Source organism: Tiliqua scincoides, chromosome 1 (assembly GCF_035046505.1).
Source record: "Tiliqua scincoides isolate rTilSci1 chromosome 1, rTilSci1.hap2, whole genome shotgun sequence".
In the NCBI taxonomy this organism is placed as follows: domain Eukaryota; kingdom Metazoa; phylum Chordata; class Lepidosauria; order Squamata; family Scincidae; genus Tiliqua; species Tiliqua scincoides.
In genome coordinates, this window is record NC_089821.1 from 107,509,613 (window position 1) to 107,533,486 (window position 23,874).

The 23,874-nt window shown below is 40.2% G+C and overlaps 1 protein-coding gene across 3 annotated transcripts in view; it reads right to left on the minus strand.

Moving 5' to 3' along the window:
- Window positions 1-3,302: 3,302 nt before the first annotated feature.
- Window positions 3,303-23,874, minus strand: part of GPR155 (G protein-coupled receptor 155) — a 52,311-nt gene continuing 31,739 nt past the window's right edge. For 2 of the 3 annotated variants that reach the window (XM_066612258.1, XM_066612260.1), the window contains 9 exons: window positions 23,096-23,180; window positions 22,919-23,009; window positions 20,612-20,825; window positions 19,766-19,870; window positions 16,415-16,548; window positions 15,051-15,146; window positions 12,344-12,408; window positions 10,749-10,886; window positions 3,303-5,322 (listed from right to left, as the gene is read on the minus strand). In XM_066612258.1, coding sequence (XP_066468355.1) covers window positions 5,040-5,322; window positions 10,749-10,886; window positions 12,344-12,408; window positions 15,051-15,146; window positions 16,415-16,548; window positions 19,766-19,870; window positions 20,612-20,825; window positions 22,919-23,009; window positions 23,096-23,180 — 1,211 coding nt within the window. In that variant the 3' untranslated portion in view covers window positions 3,303-5,039. Of the gene's footprint in view, window positions 5,376-10,748; window positions 10,887-12,343; window positions 12,409-15,050; window positions 15,147-16,414; window positions 16,549-19,765; window positions 19,871-20,611; window positions 20,826-22,918; window positions 23,010-23,095; window positions 23,181-23,874 lie in introns of all 3 variants that reach the window. The other variant, XM_066612259.1, reaches the window with a different exon arrangement.

Consider the following 23,874-nt stretch of genomic DNA (forward strand, 5'->3'; position numbering starts at 1 on the left):
TCTAGTTTTGGAGACACGGCATAGCCTCTTTAGTGAATGGTTCAAGCAGCTTTCGCATGAGGAAGCCTACACCATGGCTATACTATAGCTCCAAAACTAGACATGATAGGGCAAAACGGATGCCATTTTTGGAATCAGCACCCCAAATTCATATCAAACCACCATAAAGTTTGGTAAAAACTTTTCTGACCCTCAGTTTTGTAGGCCTTTGTAATGAGTGTCTGGTTCCCTGAGTTATGGACATCCAAATTATGGATGGCCACATTGGTGCTTTTGTACGGATGTGATAGCACTGGGCCAGTAAGAACCAGATGTTTCGAGCTACAGTTTCAACTTACGTACAGACTCCTAGCACCTAAGATATATATATAAGGGCCTTAATGTATTTATATAGATTCAAATAGTGTACACTGATAACAGCATACAAGCTAACTTTAAGCTAAAATGTGTTAACAAGGAACACCATTCAAGAAAATTGCCAAAGATGAGTTCGTAATCAGTTTTCAAAACTTATTAAAATGTGCACTGTTAAATTTCAATGTTTGAAACTGCTTCCAAAAATGTTTTTGTAGTTGAGGTACTTATGACAGGTAAACATTTATATATGATTCTACTGTTGCTTTCTGTTCAGTTCTGGGAAAAGTGGTTTTGTGATCAGAATGTGATGTTTACTATGCAAATATCTAACTCCTCTGTAGGTAGTGCTTTTATAATTTGTAGAATCAAATCCAAAGATGACAGTACATGTTTATATCACACAGTTCAGATATTTTTGAGAATGCTACTTCAAAGAAACTTCTCTAAAGTCTAAGGCTGACATATTCAGTATAAACCCCTCAATGATGTTTGAAGGTTTATTTTTAAGAACATAAGAACAGCCCCACTGCATCAGGCCATAGGCCCATCTAGTCCAGCTTTCTGTATCTCAAGCGGCCCACCAAATGCCCCAGGGAGCACACCAGATTTTTATCCTAGAGAATTCTGAGACACTGTAGAACTGTTAGTGTGACATTGCCAATAGTGTACAGCCAACAGTAGCCACAGAAAAGCCCAACTGAAAGCTATGAAAGTCATGTTCTGAAGCTTTTAATAGGTATTAGCTATGTCTAACCTTTCCTGGATTCTACCCAGGACTAGCTACAGCTGAACACAGTATTCAGTCTCTTAACTCTGTGTTGAATCTTGGCCAAATAGTGTAATAGTAAAATGCGAAACAGAAACCCATGGAAAGAATTAAATAATTTGTTTATCAACCAGCTGGAAGTGTTGCAGTAAGAGTGTTTCATCCACCTTCCTTTGTATGACAATCATGTTCATTTGTAATCTTAAAAGTACATTTAATTTGTTCCTCAGATTTCTGTAGGGAACGTTAAAGGCCAGTTGTAAAGATAAAGTTGCTGAAAATGTGTTTGAAAAAATGTGTTTTATTTTTATTGAAATGCAAAATTTTTATTCAGTTAACAAAACAAACTCCTGCAGCTAGGAAATGTGCTGATCCAATATTCATACTGGTAGCAGTCACTATTAAGGCTGCAATCCTATACACACTTTCCTGGGAGGAAGTTATATTGAACATAGTGGAACTTCTTAGGATTGTACTATAAGACAACTCAAAGCATATAGTTCTGATGTCACTGCATTAGAAAAATGCCATAGTTACAAATTGGTCTTTTAAAACATCTATCCATCTAGTTTTCAGCAATTAAAATTAGGTTGAATTACTATAATTAAAAGACTCCTTAATTCTTTCTAGTAGAGCATTTGTTCCCAAACTTTTTTCAACTGGTGGCCATGGCTCCTAATTGGGGCTACAATCTTATATAGAGTGGCGGGTTTTTTGTGATAATTCTGCAGCTTCCTTGGCTGGTTTCTGCAACTAACTATATTTAAAGCAGGTCCAATTAGTGCTAATAAACAGCTCGGCATCAACCTGGAAGGAAGTATTGAGTGGAGTGCTACAGGGTTCTGTGCTGTTCACTATTTATATTAATGACCAGGGTGAAGAAGGAAGGCAGAAGGAATGCCCATAACATTTGCAGAGATCATGGGGGAAGGGGGGGGAGATAATAGCCTAGAGCAGTGGTTCTGAAACTGGTGGGTCGCAAGCCACCAGTTTGTGTAAAGGTTCCCCCTGTCCCTTTAAAGGACAGGGGAAGGGGAGGACTTAATCAGGATTCAAAGTTAGGTCAATATCAACAAGATGAAGTTCAGTGGAGATAAATGCAAGTCTGTACAAAGAATCAGAGGAACACATACAAGAAGAGGGCGATCTAAAGATCAGCAGCATATGCAAAAAGGACCTAGGTGTCTCTTAAACATGAGCCAGCAGTGTGATGTGGCTGCAAAAAAAAAGTTAATCCAATCCTGGGCTGCATTAATAGAGGTTAGATCACAATAAGTAATAATTCTACTATATTCTGCACTAGTCAGATTTCATGTTTCAGGCATCATATTTTAAGAGAGACATTGAGAAGCTTGCGCAGGCTCAGAAGAGGTCAACTGAAATGGTGAGGGGTCTGGAAACCCTGTGAAGAATAGCTAAAAGAGCTTCGTCTGTTTAGCTTGGTGAAGAGAGAGTTTGAGTGGGTTTTAGTACAGATGGGGAAGACTTACATTTTGTGGTTCCTGAGGGCAGGACTAGAACAAATGGGTGGAAGCCACATGGAAGATTTAGGCTGGACATGAGGAAGAACTTCCTAACTAAAAACTGTAGCACTGGAACAGTCTGCTTCATGCAGCAGAAGACTGTCCCTACTTCTTGAAAACCAGAAGTTGGAGATTAGACAGCCACCTTTCAGGAATGCTATAGCAGCTGCCTCCACTGAGCAGAGGGTTGGTCTAAATGGTCTTTAACATTGTCCAGATGGTCTTTAACAGTGCCAAGGCACAGCATTGGGTTTTTTTTTTTACAACTGACAAGGCATGTCAGTGGGGGGTTCACACCCCCCAATGGCCCTACTAATAAATGACCCCCAAACTCATGTGGCACACTACAGATCATTTGTGGCACATGATCTAGATAATTCATTTGGTTTAAATAAAACAATTTGAAACCATGGAGGCCAAGCTGATCTACTTCAGAACCAAAAAGAATATGGTTAGGAGAACAGCAATAAGAATGTGTGCATGAAAGATCAATTCACAAACCAATGGCAACTGCTCCTGATACTTGGAAATCCAACTCTAGTACTGACTATTGGGGGAATATGTGATAGCAAGTACAGCTACAAATACTGATGCTGGACTTAGTGCTTATAGCAGTAACTCAGTTCCCTTCCACTCTGAAACAGAATACTCAGAACTACAAGACAAAAGCATTTGTATTTATTGAGAAACTGGAACAACAAGAATGCAAAAATACCAACTACTTCCAGTGTACATTTCTTTGTAACTCTCCCTAAATTAGGAAGAACCACGATAGGCTTCAGAAATATAACAGTATACCTCCCATTACAGCTGCATGTCAGATCAAACCAATTTTGCTATAATGACAAATTTTCTTCACCTGTTTGTATACAATACAGAAGAAACACTGTCAATATGCCAGTTCACATGAGACATCTATGTAACACCATTACATGGTTGACAGCAAAAGGAAATGGTTTATCTGTACACATCTTTCATGCATGTTGCTGTATGTGGATTGTGACTACTGAAACAATGATTATAATTTGGGCTGTTAGGACTAACTCCTACTACAAGGGGATAACAGCCACAAGTGCAAGAAGCCTGTATTTCAAATATCATTCATACAAAATAAATACACCACCCACATTGCAAAAAATAAAATGAAGAGTTAAGAGAAAGATAGTCAAGATCAAACTACTGCAAGAAGAAACAAAGCCTTGTTACAAACTGTTTGTTTCTTCCAGTTGCGTTAACTAGTACCACTGTATGGAAAGTGTTGGACACTCCTTCCCTTTTTAAAAAGATTTAAAATGGCAATTCTCTACTGTTATTATCTTGTAATAGCAGCTTAGAGTAAAAAAGATATACTCTTTAAAATCCAATGTTCCTTAACGCAGACAAGAAAATACATCAGTCTAAAAAATATGAGATGTTCTAAGTGGGTGAGATGGGAGTTATTGGTATTTGATTGCATTTTATCAAGAGCCCACAAGATGGAGTTTTGCGAATCCGTATTGCAACGTTGTCTAACAGAAGATTTAAAAACAAGTTTAAGTTGCATATTGAAAAGAGTACTAATTCAAGTACTTGGTTTTGGTTTTCTTTAATAGGCTTGTAGTCTAATTAAAAGGTGCAAACAAACCACACCCTCATAGACCTCAACTGAAGTCAGAGTCTGTTCAGTACTTCTGAGAGTCATGAAAATGAATGGCTCAATTTTCAGTAATAAACAGTCAATCCCTTTTTCAGAGCAATTTATGAACCAAGGACAACTCTAAAGAACAAATTATGCCAAGGCAGCTAGTCCTCTGCGCAATTAGGCTGTTTTAACTTCTGTTCTCTCGAATAGGATTTAAGTAGTCTGTTGGTGCATGGGATGGCAAAGTACTTTTCTGTTCTTTAAAAAAGGACTGGCTTTAAAAGACCTACAACTATGAACAGCAAAACATATCTGCTTTTTTCTCAATTCGGATCCTCTGACACCACATCAAACTTCATGGTTATCATATTAGTATAAATAGGAGAACTTTATCTTTGAGAGGAAAGAGCAGACTGCTGAAGTTAAAAATTCCCCCCATCAGTTGACTCTTCAATTTTTGCCAGTGCATCTCTGACCTGATACAAAAACAAAATTAGACAGAAGACAGAACACAATGGTTTCTTCAATAAGAGATCTGTCCCTAGCATTATTTGCATAGGCAAGGAAAGAAAACTGTGTGGTGGTTCTTTTCCTATTGTCTCCAAATGAAAAAGAAAGAAAGAAACTGAGCAAATTATACCTTTAAAATCAATTCCCTGAAGTGACTTGTATTAGTCAGCATTCAAATACATGCTAGACATAATTCTCTGTGGGTAGAAGATAAATAGCCAACAACACAACTGTATGGATGTCATTTAAAAAAGCACATGCTTTAGGTGTCAGCAGTAAGTCTGTGGAAACTTTGTGGTGAGTTTCCAAGTACATCCTCATTTCTGTAACTATCTCTCACTGCAGATCTCCTAGGAATGAAACGATAGTGTAATCGCTCATCCCGAAACTCAAATTCATTGGTAATATGCTGGATGATGCCTCCTTTCACCAGCCTGTCTCCGTACACCACTGCTCCCCCACGGTCTAAGGCAAGGCCAACTTCGATGAGCCAGTTCACCAGGTCGCAGCCAAAGAAGACTTCCGTTGCAGTCTTTGCACCACACCTGTATGTCAAAGGAATGATTCACCCATATGTTCTCTAAATCTTGCACCACCACTGTTTGAAGGGTGAAGGCAAGGAAAGAAATAGGGGAAAACAAGGAAAGATAGCATGACAGTTAAAAGCATGTTAAAAAAGAACCGATTAGCCATATGTATATTAAAGTTTTTTTGGAACATGGCTACCCTTTTCTATTAATCACAGTCAAAACGCATATGCAAGTCTGCTAAAGCTAGGACACACACACACAAGACCACATTGTGTTATATGAATTAGTACAGAATGGACAATCAATAATCCCACATTCATCATCACAGATCTGGATTAAGAGCTCTACTCAAGACAAACATGCACAGGAGGAATGGAGAAAATCTATTGTACCACCACTTGTTAATCCCATGGATTATAACCAGTACAAAAGAGCAGATAAGAGGATATAGTACAAAAACAGGTTTCACATTTCAGACTGGAAGTGAGGAATTTTGTCTTCAATTTAAAAAAGTTATCTGCACATAGAAAATGATGTCATTTTGTCCAACCCACTTTGGATTGGGATCCACTGTTGGGTTGCCAAAGGGTGATGGAAAGAACAGATAATTAATTGCCTCAGAGCCCAAGGCTATTCAAAAATCAGATATCTTAGCTGGTAATTACCCTGTAAAGAGCTCAGCTCCTGCAGCTTGCAAGCATGTGTAAATATAGAAAGATAAAGTTCAAGGATCTTTTTTCTAGTTGCTATTACTTATAAATAAAAAAACATTTCTTCCTAGATCTCCTTTTCATAAAGTTTGGTAAATCTAGTTGGGTCCTGGGAGAGTGTTTTAAAAAGTGGGCCCTATTGCTAAAAAGTTTAGGAACCACTATCATAGTGAACAGCTCTAGCTTTTGAAGACCCAAATGTGGTAATGCACATAAAATTATTATTAACAGTATTTATATACCACTTTTCAACAAAAGTTCACAACATGGTTTACAGATTAGTTATTTGACTTAATAGCTGCCTGTCCCAAAAGGGCTCACTGAATACTCAGATAGTATAAAAATAGCAAATATTATTGTGCAAATTTCAGCAGGGATTTTTTTTTTAAATGGGAAAATAGTCAGTCATACTCAGTCTGAAGTGCTACAGTTCAAGAAAAGGTTTACCACTTTCTTTGCTCTTGTGTATCTAAAGTGGACAGTCCTGAGACAGTTTTGCCACCTCATCTATCATTTGGATGAACTCATTCTCAGAGTCCTGAAAGTGCTTATCAAGTGCTAACTGATCAATGTGCCAATGATCTTGAGCAGGGGTGCCGAAACCCCGGCCCAGGGGCCACATGTGGCCCTCGGGGGTTCTCAATCCAGCCCTCAAGGAGCCCCCAGTCTCCTATGAGCTTCTGGCCCACTGGAGTCTTGCTGGAGCCCGTGCTGGCCCAATGCAACTGCTCTCAGCATGAGGATGACTATTCTACCTCTCACCTGAGCTGTGGGACGAGGGCTCCCTCCACTACTTGCTGTTTCACATCTGTGAGGCAGCAGTGGCAGCGAAGGAAAGGCTGGCCTTGCTTTGTACAAGGCCTTTTATAGGCCTTGAGCTACTGCAAGACCTTCATTCATTCATACAAGTTCCATCTCTAATACAGTCATTTATGTAAATTTATTCAAATTTTAAATGTAAATTAATTCTTTTTTTTCCTGGCCCCTGACACAGTGTCAGAGAGATGATGTGGCCCTCCTGCCAAAATGTTTGGACACCCCTGATCTTGAGCATGCACCGCCATAAAGCAATTTTACTGTTGCAACAACCCCCCATCCCTGCTAAAGAGCTAATACTAGCACTATTTCTGGAGCAATGTTCTGTTTTTCAATGAAAAATTGATTTAAAAACTAAGGCCCCTCTACTGAGGCTGCCAAACAGTTCTTCCTGTGGCAACGCTCCATGCAACATAGGTGAATTTTAAAGCTCTTTAGCATGCATGCTGTCACTCTATATATCTGGCAGTGCCACACTGATGTGGCGCAAATATAATTAATTTTAAACATTCCAACCACCATACCAGTGGCATCACTATGGGGGTGCAGACCACATTGGATGATGCATTGGGGGGGTAACACTACTAATCGACAAAATTGTGAGATCATGGTATTTTCTAATACAGGTAGAGCCTATTTATCCGCGTTAGTTCCGTTCTATGACTCAGCACGATTAACAAAAAACACGTTGTGCTGAGTCCATAGAGTTAGAGTCCATAGAGCAAATAGGCTGCAGCCTGACACCTCTGGTTGGAAGGAAACTAAGGCAGTCGTTCTCAATTCCATCCCCTCCCCTCCGTACTCAGCCCTCCCGTTGCCAGCTGTCCTGCTTCTTTCACAGTTGGAATAGTGAGCTTGCTTGGGAGGCCTCTGTGTCCCAGGTGGCCTCCCAACAGCGCTGCAGGTTCTTCTCCTCCTCCTCTTTGTTGCTGCAGCTCCTGCAACCCTCCCAACCACCATCATGGAAACTCCTCTGCCCCAGAGCATTCTGGGACTTGTAGTTCGGCTCTCTGCTCATCACATTTCTCTCGAAGGCTTCCCAAGAGCCTGCATCATCTTGGGGGGGGGGTGTTCAGTAAACACTCCCTGGGTTTTTTAAAGCAATCCCCTCCCCTCCCCTCCTGAGCCCTCCCCATTGCCAGCTGCCCGGCTTCTTTCACAGGTGGGATGCTGATCTTTTAAGAGTCCAGCCCTATGCATTTCTACTCGGAAGCCCCATTCCAATCAATGGGGCTTACTCCCAGGAAAGTGTGGAGAGGATTGGGCTGTAAATCACATGCTTTGCTTGGTGGGAAGGCTTTGTGATAGCCTGCACCATCTTGGGGGGGGGGGAATTTGGCAAACACTCCCTGGGTTCTTTAAAGCAATGTCCTCTTCTCTTTTAAAGCAATCCCCTCTGTTGCTGCGGCACCTGCCCTGCGTATGTGCATGCATGAGAGAGAGAGCGCTCCACCTCCACCCCACTGCACATGTTCTGGCTACAGAGATTCTTCCCCCTGTCCCCTCTTCAGACTCAGGGGCTCCAGGAATGTTACTGTTCCTTTGCAAGGGGAACCTCTTCCAGGGCTCCAGGACTATTCCTTGCCTGGTCGAGGAGGAAACTTTTTGCTGTGTTTTGGGCTGCCTGGAAACGGAGGGAGATGAGATGCCAGCAAAGGAGGCAAAGATGTGTGTGACATTCAGTACCCCATCCCATTCGCATTGAGACAAATCCGCAGATAAAAAATCCGTGGATAAATAGGCAGCACCTGTAATACTCGTACTATCGTGTTATAAGTCATTCAATGTGGAATTTCATGCAGAATGCAATTCAACAATATCTGTATTCTATCAAAAGTTATGGACAAATAACTAGAAAAAGAAAACTACTTTATTTAACAAAAAGTGGATTTTCCTAACTCAAAACTGACCAATGAGACTGATTGTTCTGAGAGCCAATGACACAGCAGGGAACAAATGAGGTGCCAGTATAAGTCAGCTCTTATTTGCATGATCAGAATTAGAACTCTTATTCAGCTACGTGAATGCCATCAAGTTGGCCACTGGTTTTTTGTTGGTTACTGATTACTGGTTACTGTTGGGTGACCTGTACTGTTATATATTAAATAAAGTTAGTGGGGGTTACACCTATCCTAGTGATGCCACTGCATCATAGGCTGTGCATATGATATTGTAATTTATTCTGTTTGGTTTGGTACAGGAGGAGGACCATCATGTGACACAAAGAGCTCTTGCACAAGGTGACACAAACCCTAGTGATGCCTCTGCACTACATGAAGCATTTTCATAGTTTTTTTGGAAGTTTCCATATGGGGACTTGACACGAATATAATGTGGCAATAGTAATTGACTAGCTGCCTTTAAGAACGAAGTATTTCTTACCACTGCAGGAGAACAGTAATTAGCTTGCCTAGTCCACTAAATTGGACATGTGAAAATAATCAAGTTCTATTCTTTTTGATATGGTGATAGAGAAATCCTATTGCAGCAGAAGGATCATTCCAAAGCAAGTGTCTCTGCTCATCTCAACACTCTCATGCAAAGCAAGTTTCTAGACTTGCAGCAAGCCAAGATGAAAACTACACAAGATAGCAAACTACCACCAAGGAGCTTCTCAGCATTTCTATGAAAAATGAGCAGCAAGATAGAGCAAATATTAATTTGGAGTGAAGGAGAGAAGAAAATTCAATGAACAAAATGCTGGAGCAACAAACAGAAGGAAACGGAGAAAAGGTAAACATTAGAAACAAACACATAAATGAGAAGAGGAACAAAGGAGTGCATACACTGTATCAAAACGTAAAAACAGGAGAGCTGTTAATAATGCATATACAGTATTGAACAAAACAATTCCATTTCAAAACAAGCATCGCACAGTAAAGGCATCAAAATATGGAAATATTTCCTCATACCCAATGGAAATGACTCATGGTTTGTTTTAAATTTGTCTTAATACCACCAAGTTCTGTTCAGTCTTTTAAAAATCTTTATGCTGAACCACAGTGAGGTCCCACTGAACTGCTCAGAACAATTCAAAACCAAAATAGAATCACATAAAAATTAAATTTACCATACCACCTAATGTCTAGCTCCATTCAAGTCTACTTCAATCTTGGTGTCCTCTGTGTGTGTGTGTGTGTGTGTGTGTGTGTGTGTGTGTGTGTGTGTAATTCTCATTCATCTGATCTGAAAGCTTTTCTAAATAGAACAGTAGTTAAAAATTTAAAAAAGAAAAGACCTTCAAGATTTTATAGTTTCCTTTTAGTCCCCATAGAAAGCTTGGCAGTTTCATTGATACAGTCCTCAATATGGAGCCTTAGTCTGTGTCCAAAAATACAGTGACACAGACTGAAGATTTGGGATTCCAAGAATGGAATAGCTTTGGATCACCAAACCTTCTATGAATAGCATTCCTGATCACTTCAACGTACCTATAGGACTTGAGCCCTGAGGTCCTTGGCTTCATGCAGTTTTGGGTAAGAATCAAGCCAAAGTACTCTCTGTTCTTCCACTGCTTCCTTTCCTGATCAACAGCACCAGCTGTAGCCTATTTATCCCTTTTTTTTTTTTTTTTTTACTTTAAAATGGAAATTTTGCTTAAAACTAAATTTGCTTTAAATTATGGATGATGATTTCAGGATTTTATTACATGTAACTTCTTACAAAAATCTGCAAGAAGAGTCTTGAAAATACCATTTTGGTTTTAATACTGAAAACAAAATAGTTGAGAGAAGGGGGGAGGGAACACCGGAAAAATGCCTGGTTCTCTTTCACTTTTCTGTTAGTGCTATTCAAAATTATTGGCTGCTACAAAATACGCAGATTATCAAGACACCCAGTATGAACAAGTCACATTTGCTCAGTTCAAGCATAAGGACAGCATAAAAGAATCTTTGCATTGATAAACAGCCCCACCTTCTGTCTTGGACAATGCTTCTGACACACATCTCTTTGTGGTAATGAACAAACTGTTGGCATGTCATTCGGATTTCTTCAGGTACAGGGGAGTCTCCACTTCCCTCCGGATCTCTACTACCCCAAAGGAACTCAAACCTGTGGGAAAAATCAAATTTTGAACAAATCACAACACCACCATCTGTAAAGATAGGCATAAAAGAACAGCATGCTTTAAATACTTTTATCAGTGGTAATGTGCACAGACAATCTGTTGTGTCAGGACTTTGCAATATAATGGTTTCTTAGTCTCTAAGCAGTTTTTTTAAACTGAGAAATGATGAACATGGGATAGTGAAGGGAGAAGCTTTAACTCAGTTGGAGAATACATCCTTTGCACACAAAGGAGGCTCATGGTTCAAGGCAGGTATCTCCATGTAAGACACAGAAAGAATTGTGGTTGAAATCTACTGCCATTATTGTTAACAATAGAAAGCTCAATGGATGGACCAATGGTCTGACTCCAAATGGCAACCTCCAAGTGTTTCCTAAAAGAAAGATGTGGAAGAAAGATGTGGAAGAGAGTAAACCATGGCTCCTGGATTCAAGCACATTTGAGCCAATCCACACATACATTCAACACTTTTATAACTAAATCATATTATGCAATTCCATACTTATTAAGGGGCTGAGCATGCATGTGTGCAAATCATGTGACATCTGCAAATAGACCATCACAAGATTTTCACATTGTCTCAACACTGTATTCCTCCCCAATAGTATCATTCAACACATATAAATGTGTTCCATCATCAAGTGAAGGAAATATAGTGATGAAAAATAGCATGTGTGGATCTTTTAAAGCTACAGGGCAGCTTTATGAATTTTTACAGACTAATTTTCAGACCATTCCTCTTTACCTAGTGATCCACAAAGAAAATGCATTTCTTTGTACTCTGAGAACAAAACTGGATTGTTAGGAAAAAGCAGTTACCATTCCACAGCCACCAAACAGTTCACTTTTGTAGTTAAGACAGCAGTGCAAGCATACCTATTGGCTAATTGCATGACATCACTAAAGATCAAGAAAATAATTATCTATATCCTAAAGATGGCACCAATCAGTTTGTTTTTCAAAACACAGTTCTTTTTCTATTTAAAGGGTGAATGTTCTCTACTAAATTATTGTAGGGAGAAACTGTTCATATGGGCTTTTAAACTAATGAATTACCAGATCCTTTTATTCTATAATGCTTCCCGCCCCCCTTTTTTGTGGCATTTAGTCCTGCTTGGAAAAATCAGCGGAAAGTGGGTGGATATCATACTTTAGTGTAGCACTTGTTTTGAATGCAGAAAGTTCCAGGATCAATCCTTGGCATTCCCATAGAGATCAGTAAAAGAACCCTGTCTGAAACCCTGGAGAGACTGAGTCAGTCAGTGCTGACAATACTAAGCTAGGATCAGTAGTTTGATTCCCTATAAAGGCAGCTTTTTATGTTAAGCCTGAACCAAAAAAGGGTCTAGAGAACAGGGCAGCAAGGAATAATGCTGGCAGGGTTTAAAATCACAGAGACAAAAAGCATTTAACATTTATTTAAACTTATGTTTAAAATTACCTCCTTTTGAATGGAAGAATTATTAAATGTTTGTCTAAACCAAAAATTCCAAAAGAAATGAATCCCTGCAAAAAGAGAGAAAAAAGTGTCAGCAGCTCATAAACATTCCAAGAATAAGCTAATTTTGGAGACAGACAAGTCATAATATCTATTCATTTAAAAGCAAGGAGAAACACAACTGTTTAAAAAATTGTACACATAGTAGATATAACCTGTGAAGGATTTCAGGAACATAGTAAGTGCTTAAAACCTACTGAAATGGGCAACTTACTCACAGCCTAATCCTGAGCTCCCAGTGACCAGGACTGCAGTGTTGCCAAAAGTGACTGCTGCTGCATCCTGCACACCTCTTAGACACCACCAGCTGCTCCGTGGGAGAAGGGGACTTTCATCACCTTCCCCCAGGTAAGCTGGGTAGCCCAGCAATGGGGCTATTTGATTCCATGCTGACCCCAGTGTAGAATTTTGAGCCTCTGTGTCGGGCCATCTACTGGTGTCGCTAGGAGGGTGTGAGGAGTGCGGGTCGCACCTGGTGACGGGCCGGGGGTGACGCACCCTGGGGAGGACACACTAACATTGCAGCGTTAGGAGCTACCCTGTCATGCCATACGCCATTGGATGCGGAACGGCCAGCGGAGTGCAATGCAAAAAACCTGAGTGAAATAGCTCCTTTCGTTCAAAAGTTATGGCCAAAAAACCGGAAGGAAAAAATGCATGGAGCCCTATGGAAAGTGAAAGTGATCCGTATCACGCATTTACTCACAAGTAGGCATACTTGCCATAGTCTGTCGAAAAGGGTAGGCTGAGAGGAATTCAACAACACCAGAATGGTCCTGATCCAATGAATGCAGCCCCCCAAAAACACCTGAGAAGCTCCCCCCTCCCAGCTGCGAGTTTGAGCCCGAAACGAAGCCACGTGGTTGCGTTTACTCATGAGTAGGTGAACTTGCCTTAGTCAAGGCAGGCTGAGAGGACTCCAGAGAGGTCAGAATGGTCCTGATCCAATGAATGCAGCCCCTAAAACATGGAGAAGGAGGTCCCCCCTCCCAGCTGCAAGTTTATGGAGCCCTAGGGAAAGTGAAGCAGCCTCATGTCACGTTTACTCGCAAGTAGGCAGACGTGCCTTGGCTGCTGGTCAGGCCAGGCAAAGGGGAATGTGAGGACACCAGAATGGTCCTGATCTGATGGAGCTGGAGTGCAACAGATGTCCAGAGGCAGCCTTCCTACCCCACTAAAAAGGACAAAAAAGTGGCTTGAACTGGTAAGAGGCATATTTTCTGTTTTGCACTTGTAAAGCCAGGTGGGTCTTTATCCTGATATGCCTGAAATAGAAGAACTTTAAGCTGGGTACTGAGAAGGGCTGGAAATCTCACTGATTCTTTTTGGGGGGTTATTATTGCAGGCAGACTACAGAGTAAGCTTCATTGACCACTATAGGACTTACTTCTGAGTAGACATGCATAGGATTGGGCATACAGGTTGCAATCCTACCCACACTTTCCTGAGAGTAAGAATTGGTTTCAGAGTCAACAGTGTATGTTTTTATGTTGTGATGAAATTGCTATTTCATATGCACCATTTCTCTAAGCTTTTACCTACTTCCCCTTCAGAGAGTCCTGAATGTGTTTCATTGTGGGGGAATTCCCCCGCCTCTGGCTAGGGAACATTTCAGATATGCTTGTCTGCTGAAGACCCATCTATAAATCACACCCAAGGGATATTCAAGCCAGGGAAGGTAGGGATCTGATTTCAAAAGCCAGGTCTGATACTAAGCAACAGCCTTCCCAATCAGAAGGGAAGGAAACATCCTTCCAGCTAAGCGATACTCTCAAGCTGAGAGGAGTTCGCTGTCTTTCTTGTGTGCTTTATACCAGATGGATCAGGGAGAGCCCACTCTTGGGACTAGAGTGGAAAACTGCTTGGAGAAGCCCAGCAGCAAAGTTACGGAGAAGAAAAATCAGTGCTAGGCAGAAAAGCCTCAGGTTATGTTTTACTTGATTTGTCTATCCCCTGCTGTGTTATTACAAGTCCTTGACTCACATATGTTAGAAAGTAGTTTAAGACTCCTGGCAGTCTGGAGCTAAATCACACATGTGTGAGACTTGCAAGACTTGCATAGCACCAGGAACATCTACCATATGTGCACCTATAGTAAATGCTTCTGTATTAACCAAGCCTTTTAATATGGTTTCTTCTATTCATTTGGAACAGTGTTATTCCTTTTTCTGTTATCTTTTAATAAAATCTCTTGAGTATAAATCAATGTGCCTTGTTCTGGAATAACCGTGGAATTGTGAGTCTCCTCACTCTGCAGACATTACTGTAAGAATGAGTTCAACAGAGACCATTGTGGCCCCAAGCTATTCTAGGAGAGGTGCCCTGCCCAGGGGATTCCTTTGGTGAACCTGCTACTCCAGGCTGGGGGCAGCAGATTAGAATGAACTAACTAACTTTTCCCTACTAAGTTGCAGGTCCAAACCAAGGGGAAGAGTTGGAGGTGGGAAGGGAGCGAGTCCATGGTACTAGGTGCCACTGTCCTAGATCAGCAGGTGGTTGCTTGGAGTCCCCCTCTTCCATGACATATGTTTTCTATGTATTGTAAGCTGTTCCGTGTTTGTTTTTATGAAAAACTTTGTAAGCTGCCTTGGACATTTGCCTCAGCAAGGGAAAGGCAGGGTATACATTTTTTAAAAACATGAATAACTACCTGACCAAAATTAAATACAGCACAAAAGAACTGCAGTTCCACATAAAGTATTCCAGGTTCTTGGTTAAACAACCACCACAAACAACTGGAAAAATTCTGTAAAAGGGAAAGGGAAAAAACAGAATCAATATATTTTAATCCATATGTTTTAATCTCGTTTGTATTATAACATGACTTTTATTATAATCTACTTTGGAGCTTGCTATGAGGTGGAATTTGTTTAACAAATTAAGAGGAAATACATTGGCTTGGATCCCAATGTACTTTTCCTTCAGAGGAAGTTCCTTTCTTCAGAAGGAAACCTTAGGATCAAATTCAGTATCTACCAACAAATTCAGTATCTACCAAATACAGTATCTACCAGCAATCTGTGCCTTTTTGCTAAGTAAGCTAAGCTACATATTTAGAACCCTCAGCCATAATGCCATCAAACTCAAGAATTCTGGTTTCAGCTCATGCAGCCCCACAGACTGCAACAGACCTGATCCGCTTAACAGTCAGAATTCTTGGCTAGATGATGGACTGAATTCTCACCTGCAAGACTGACTGACGGGTATGTCTCAACAGCTCAACCCTACAAGGTGTTATGCATGCTTATAATGGGGGCATAATAATTGTAGATAAAACCACAAACGGTATTCAATGGCCTCATCAATCTACATCAACAGGCAGATCAGTGCTGGAAATTTCCCTCATCACCATATGCAAGATACTAGCATTGCATAAAACTGTTAACACAGTACAGCAGTAGGTGGTGAAAGCACAAGTGAGGCTGTGGGCAACTCAGCGACACAGTAGTCTACATGGATTTTGGACACTATAGAGAAAGCTAACACAAGGCATATCCAATACATTTATATTTAAGTATTTAGGTATCAAACAATGAGAATCAGACAGCAACTGACATAAAGACAACAGCGCTGGAGTTGCTTCGCTGGTTTTATATAGGATAGTCCTGCACCTGATATTATGAAAGCCACTCTGTAATGTTGCAGTTCTTTATAATCAGGGTATAAAAGTGAGCAGCACAACTAATACGCAATAAGTGAGTAGTGCAGCAGTCGTCTGCAGAACAAGGTTTTAGATTCTTAAAGGAAGAACCCGTCCTTTTCATGTGTTTAGTAAGTAGCTAATGAATCCAACAGAAACAGTCTATGGCAGTTCCATGACTTGTCCAACAAAATCTGCCTATTCATACAGGCCATCAAACTTTCTACTGGAATTTTCACAAATTCTACACATTTATGCTATTATTGGAAAAGTGAAAATGCATTATTTCTCTGGTTCCACAATAGTGCCACCATTTCCCCAAATGTTAATACGTATTAAAAATAAATTCAGTATCAGCAAAATGAAATATTTACAGCAAAGAGGCCCACAACAAGAAGCAAGCATAGCAGCACATGTCTAGCCAGCTGTTTGTCTCCAGTTTGCAGAAGCTGTTCTTCCTGGGCCAATATACAGGTCTGAGAACTGCATGGACTTAGGCAACGATTTGCTGAAAAACATTAAGTGTGACACATGTATTTAGACTTTTTCTTTGTACCATTCTGTTCAATAATGTGTACATGCAACACTGATTCATATAATGGTAACAACTCTTCACAACCAGCAGGGGAACAGAAGATGCAGTTTCACCAGTCTAACAGTACAATCCTAACCCCCGAATTAGGCTTGTGCCAACTCGGGGGTGTTGTTATTAATAACAACAACAACAACAATAATGACCCTGTTCCCCAAATGTGTAATCTAAAATGACATTGCTTAACTAGAACTGCACTCGAGTCTGATAACATAGCTTCACTAATTGCATCAAACCTCTTGCCCTGCCTAGTTATTCAGTGATTCTTTTTAAAACATCTCATTTAAAATATTATCCCACCTTTCAGATTTACAAAAAACTTTGCATGATGGTATACATACTTGTTCCTTACAAAATGTTTTGCACTCTGGTACTGATATTGTCAACAGGTGTATGAGTGTATGAAGGCCAGATTACACGCAACAATAACGTGTCAGTGTGTAGCTGTAGGCTTGTTTACTCATGTGTAGCAGTTGTGCAATAGCACTTTGGGGTAAAGAGTATTTCAGTCTTTTCGCCCACTGTTTTCCTGCTGAAAATTACTTCTAAAATGGCATTATAAGGTTAAAAGTCTCCATTGTAGTAAATTGCACTTTTAGGTTTAAACTGCCATTGTAGAAGTGATTCTCAGCAGAAAGCCACACGGAGGTAAAGAGTAAAATATCATCTACTTCTGCACTGTGGACCTAATCCAAACTGCAGCCCGACATAGCCTACAACTACAGGCTGGTAAACAAGCTGGCAACTACCCATGACACAGCACAAAAGGATCAAATTCCCATATCTGTATTTTAAAAGGGAAGTATCACAAATTATAAACACGACTTTTATATCTTAGGTGGTACACTTTTTTACTCTGACACACAAAGTGACTCAATTTCTAAGCACAGTGGCAGAGGTGGTAGTTTCTGTCATACAATTTAATAACCCTAAATCAAGCCTGCACCATTTGTGATTCATCTGTTAAAATGCCAGTATGCAATCTGAATGCACCAGCAAAAGTTTGGCAAAGTGGCTTCTTGGTTGTGGCTTCTGCTTGTAGTATTCTCTCCCCAAGAAGCTCACATGGTACCCAAGTTATTCAAGCAAGCATAGAGTTCTTTATTCCCTGAAGTCATTTACTGTTTTTATTGCAATGTTTGACAAATCTGCTGTATTTCAAGGAGCTAGATAAATTTTGTCTCCTGCTTTATTTTTGCATTATCAGCTAATAAATAAATAACTGTATTGGGTGCATCCTGATTAAGCTATACAAAAGTATCAGGAATAAAGGCCCGTAGCCATGGTGAGGCCATTACCTCCTTCTGCCTACTGCCCCTGATAGTCCACAACCTCCCCCTGGCCCTGCATTCACCTGCCAATCAAGGCTGTTGCTGACAACAGTAAAAAAAAGCACAAGGACCTCAGGAGACTTAGTGTGAACTTCCTCTGTGCATCCACAGTGAACAGAAATTTGGGAGAAAAAGCATACAGGAACAGGGAGTTGAAACAAGTAACAACTCTGGCATCCACAGGCCAGAGAAGCTCAACAAGAACTTTCCTAGTGGCCTTTTACCTCCAAAGAAGTGAAAATATCATGTAGCCCAGTGGTTCTTAAACTTTTTAGCATTGGGACCCACCCCCTCAAAACGTTTTACTTTACTAGCCTGTCAAGATTCTGTGACTATAATGATGATTGGGTAGCAGTGCTTCTCCCAAGTAGCAGGTTGTTTATCCTTGATACACATAGCCTAATCTACCCTGTCAGTTTTGTGAACCACCAAAAATTGGGTTGTGACCCATTGGTGGGCCTTGGACCCACAGTTTGAGAACTGCTGATATAGCCTATATCCACACTTCAATCCTGATTGTGGGTTCAGTAGTTTGCTTCAAGCAGAAAAGACATATTTTGATACAACCATTTGCTCTATTTCGTTTGACAAAACAAGCCAATGCTACCCAATTTATAACCTTACACGTGCATAGCTAGCGGAGGTTACCATTAGGTAAGTCTGGCACAAGAGAATATTTGAATTATTTACTAAAATCAGATTTAATGCTAAAACCGATTCCAATGGGGGAAGTAACATGTCTATACAATGTCTGCTGTATTTTCTTGCTTCTTCCCCAATCTAGAGAACACAACATGCCAAAATGCACAGTTGTCTTTTATTTTTAAAACTTCAGGTAGAAAGCTTTAAAAAGATCTTAGTACCTACCACTAGATGGCAGTAGGACGTTATGAAATACCCACAGAGGGCATTTGCACAGCAGTTCATTCATCCTTTTGGCTTTTTCAATCCTAGGAGCATAATCCCTGCTAATATAGAGGAGGAGTGGTTTGAGAGGATTGTATTTCCTCTCCCTGTTTCTTGGACCAAAGAGACAAATATTTCTGGCCAATCATTAGGTATTTTGCAAAATATGCTGCCCTACTTGGTCAAACAGGTGAAAAATCTCTTTTCTATAGCTTCCTTCATGGGTTAATCATCTACCACTCCAGTAAGGGTCTAAGTACACTATATTCATAAATAATTGCTTTCTATCTATAAGGAAGTCTGAGGTTCAATTCAAGACTTCTGCATTTCAATTATCCCACAAAACAGGAGAGAAAACATAACAATGTCCACATATTTCCTCCAGCTATACTCAGAGGCCAAAGATTGATCAATAGTTACCGTGTCCTTCCAGCTATCCCAAAATTAGGATCTCTTTATCCCTAAGGAATTATAGAAATACAGCTATAATTTTTTCTGCCATTATAAATGGGAGGATATGACCAGCTCCCCACCCCCATCAAAAATTTCTGCTGCCAAAGTCACTTTAGATTAGTTACTTGGACATTAAACTTGATCCAATTGATTCTCCCACATCAAATAATTATCATCAAATAATTACACAAGAGTCTTGTTGAAGCAGATGAACAGGAAAGAACAAAGAATACACACTGACCTAAAGAAGAGAGAGATATGCACCTTGTGATCCCTCAGCCAACCACAGTATCTGGGAGGAAGAAAGGTCAACTACTGCAATTTGGGCAACCTACTCCCACTGCTTATGCATATCCCTTAGTCAAACATATTTGGTAACCTACAATTAAAACCCTTTCAGTACTTGCAAAGTGGAATATCACCAAATTAAATGAGTTCTTTACCATTCTCAATTGAGGGAGGGCAGTTATCATTGGCACAAATATGAGATGATGGCTCTCCTTCAGAACAGCACAACTCTCCATTCTGTTTCTCGCATGCACAGCACTCTATAGAAAAAAATCAGAATGTGATATACTTGCAGAGAGTGTTGTAATACTAGGACAGGACAGTTCTCTTTTAAGAGAAAACATAGAATGGCCTGACTCAAATTATCCAAGAAATTGTCCTTTGCTGGACTTTGAACAGGTCAACAAGTCTATAACTATCCTCTTTTGTTTAATTCACATGGTCAGTGGAATCTAACATGTCCTAGTTTAAGTCACCATTTCCTATGACTTCCAAACAAGGGAACTGTAGTTCAAGGAATTCCAATAAACCAGGATCTCCCATTAGAAACCAAGTTTTCTAGTCATGAAGAACTGTGATATAAGAAATCAGGAGGAATTGAATGCAGCTGGGCACATGAGGGAGAGCAAACATGGGTTTATCAGTTTGTTCATGGCTGTCTGAACCAGTCATAGCTTTTGTGTACATATTTTATGCACACAATTGTAAATTCACAACTTCCTTTGCGCAAACATAAATACAAAAACCTGTTTCCAATTCAAGAGAGCTTCCACAACTCACCATCCTGTGGAACTTGAATGCAGATTTTAGACTTGCATTCCTAGTTGCCACTATCACTCACACCTCATTCAAGGGACTCTACTTCATGTCAAGCACAGAAATCACAACTAGAGGTGACCACAATTTAGGTGTGGAACCTAACCTGCATGCTTTGCATGTTGTTGTTGTTGGGGGAAAGATGCTGTTCTAATCATAAAGGTTTATGCAGTCATTCACTATACCTTTTTCTATGCAACACTCTGTCAATGCAGGAGAAGTACTTGCTGAACATCCGCTTTGTTCATTCACTTCCCTTTCAGACTCCTCCATTCTGCTGCGTTGGGAATGTTGGTTCAATGCCTCATAGTTGGTTTCCACACCAGATCTATTCATACACATGAGTGAGACACCTGACATCAATATACTGACGAATACAATTACCGCTGTGATAATCATCTGCCAAATGAAGAGAGAAGCAGGAGTTAAACACATCCTTTGACGTGTGAAAAAAACCTGATAATTATCATCACTATTTCATTAAGACAGAGGTTCTCAAACCTTTTAGCACTGGGACCCACTTTTCAGAACAACAATCTTTCAGGACCCACCAGAAGTGAAGTCACTGGAAATAATGTTATGGCTGGAAGTCAATTAAGGCTTCAAATCTAAGCCACAATCAGCCAAAGGTTCTATTACACTGCGTGCTCATGCTGTTATTTTGCATATCTCAGAATTCAAACATTCCAGCTCAAAAGTTAAACCAGAACACAAGACTTGGATCCTTCTCCAACCACACAGCCTTCCCCCCTTTCCAGTATCCCATCTTCCCACCTATTTAGGGCAAAGCACCAGGGATGGCACTTGACTTGAGTGACTCCACTTTGAGTTGCCAAATATGCTGTTTTGGGGTACTCGTTGACTCGTGGATGTCAAGGATCCTTACTTGACTCATGACTTGAAGTGATCCGGAAAAAGAGTCATGACTCAAATGGACTTGAGTCCCTAGTGTGCTTGCTTGGTTTTTTGACCTTGTGGGTAGTCTGGAAGGCAGCCTTCAGACCAATTGCAACAGCAGACATGATGGGAAGAGGGTAGGTGATTCCATAAGGTGAGGGATGGTGGAGTTTAGGGGAGAAGGAAGGCTTAAATTTTTTTTTTTTTAGTCTCAAGGACTTGTTTCTCAAAATGACTCATGACTCGACTTGAAATGACTCAAATTCCACAAACTGAGTCACGACGGGGCATGCTATAACTTGTGATTCAATTAGAGTTGTGGGGTTGCTGACTCAATTTGTGACTTGGCCCAACGACTGGAGTACATCCCTGCAAAGCTGCATGCTTTTCTTCCTTCAGGAGCCTGCCCTGCCCAGTAGCTCTTACACCCTGTATTTTCACCTCTGTATTTTCAATGGCAGCTGAGTTAGGTGCTTATGCAACCCACCTGAAATTGGCTCATGACCCACCTCATGAGTCTCAACCCACAGTTTGAGAAATGCTGCACTAGGACAAATACTAAACAAATACTATTGCTTATTTAATTAACGCCTTTTATATCAGAAAAGTATTCCTTACACACTGATTTAATTTTGCTTTCTTCTCCATCACATATACTCTCAGTCTTTTAAAAAAACAACAACAACCTGCTCTTCCCATCTTCATTTGGGTTTCTATAAATTGAATTACACACGTGTCCACCATCTGATGACTACAGCATCAAACAGAGGGTTTTATACTTGGGATGAGTCATCACAGATCTAATAGCAGACAGAATCTTTTCACATTATGCTTTGCAAAGAATTTACAAATTCAGCTTCCATTCATCAAACTATAAGTAAAATGCATGTATGTGTAATGTGAACAAGCTCAATGACCCTAGTATGTCGGTCTTTTATCTTCTTTCTCTTTTGCATTGACACAATACACTGTCGTATCTTTCAGCAATGGCATGGAAAAGTACCGTACTGTTTCAATGGCTTTTTGTATACTGACAGGCCTAGTAGGCAATAAGGCAAAGTATTTTATAAATACAAATGTATTTTAAAGCCAGTTTGTGTTGGTAAGCTTCATAATACCTGACCAACTTTCTTACATTTTCAAGGATATTTTAGTAAGTTAAGTGATAGCTGTTCACTACTAGTTCTCCAGCCTGTGTGGCCAGTAATCCATGTTCCATTTCCCAGCTGCCCTGGGCTAGTGTCTGTTGAAACTCATCTGCACCTCATCCGTTCAAATTGGTAAATCAGATGTGGCAGCTGACATTAAAGCCACTTAAGCCCAAAAGAGTTTATCTATTTCAGTACACTTTCAACATTTCTTTTTTTTCAGTTCTGACAGACATATAGAAGGGTTGGCTCTTCAACAAAGCTTTCTTCATGTTTTTGGTTGAATGGAAGACAGTAGTGTTAATACCACCATTTCCTGAAAAATGCATTTATTTTCCCCATCATCGTGCATGCAAGAGTATAAAGAGGAAGAGAAAACAGGGTTCACAAATAGTTGTCCTTTATTGGAAACACCATCAAAGATATTAAGAAGGATAATATTCATACCTGATATTTTCCATAAAAAAACGCAGAGTCAATGACATCACTATTTCGCTGACCTGCAATTAGCAGGATTCCAACAAGAATTGCTGGGATGCTGCAACAAAGAAACAAGATGAATCATACAAATTAATTAGTTTGAGACTTCCTTTATATCTCAGTTATGAAACTCTGCAAACTTACCCCCAACCAGCTACAATAATAAATCCAACAGGGACCTTCAAGGTTTCTCTTTTTTTCAAGAGCAGCAGAGAAAGAGATAAGAGACCTGGGATAGGCAGGAAGAAAGAGAGCCAACAAAAAACTTGGTTTAATATTTTCAGGAAATGGACTTTTCCCCAAAGCAGGATGTCTTGTCTCCAACTCAAATAATAAGCTTGCCAGTGAAGTATAATAGAACGAGCGGACACACTGAAGGAATAATGCCAGGTCTTTTGATATCAGCAGCAAATTAAGCTGATGGTACAGGAAAGAAATCCAACCAAATCTGAGAGGCAGTATAGCAAAGGCACCAGGACAATGAGCCCTGTTGTAGAGACTGTCAGCTCAACTGCAGGAATTCACTAGTTGGCTGCTGGCAAGCCGGCTATCTTTCCGCCACAGCATCCCATCAGCAATATGAGGACAATACTAGTCTACCTTACAGGGCTGTTGTAGGGATTACTATAATAATGTGCGTGAAATGCCCTGAACGCTAGAAATGTTAATATTAAGTATGAGTACTCTCACTACAGTTAATGAGGATTGGAGTACACTGCAGAAGTGAGTGTGGGCACAGCACATAAAGGCTGGCTTGGAATAAAAAGAAATGTGAAAACCTCTGTCATAAAGGAGTGGTAATTAAGGAGAAAAAAACTTATAATTGATTGATAATGAACACATGTTTGCTACTAGCATTCTGAATGACAAGCAATTCAATAAATTTTTTTTTTTAAGAATCTAAGCTCTCCACCACCAAGAAA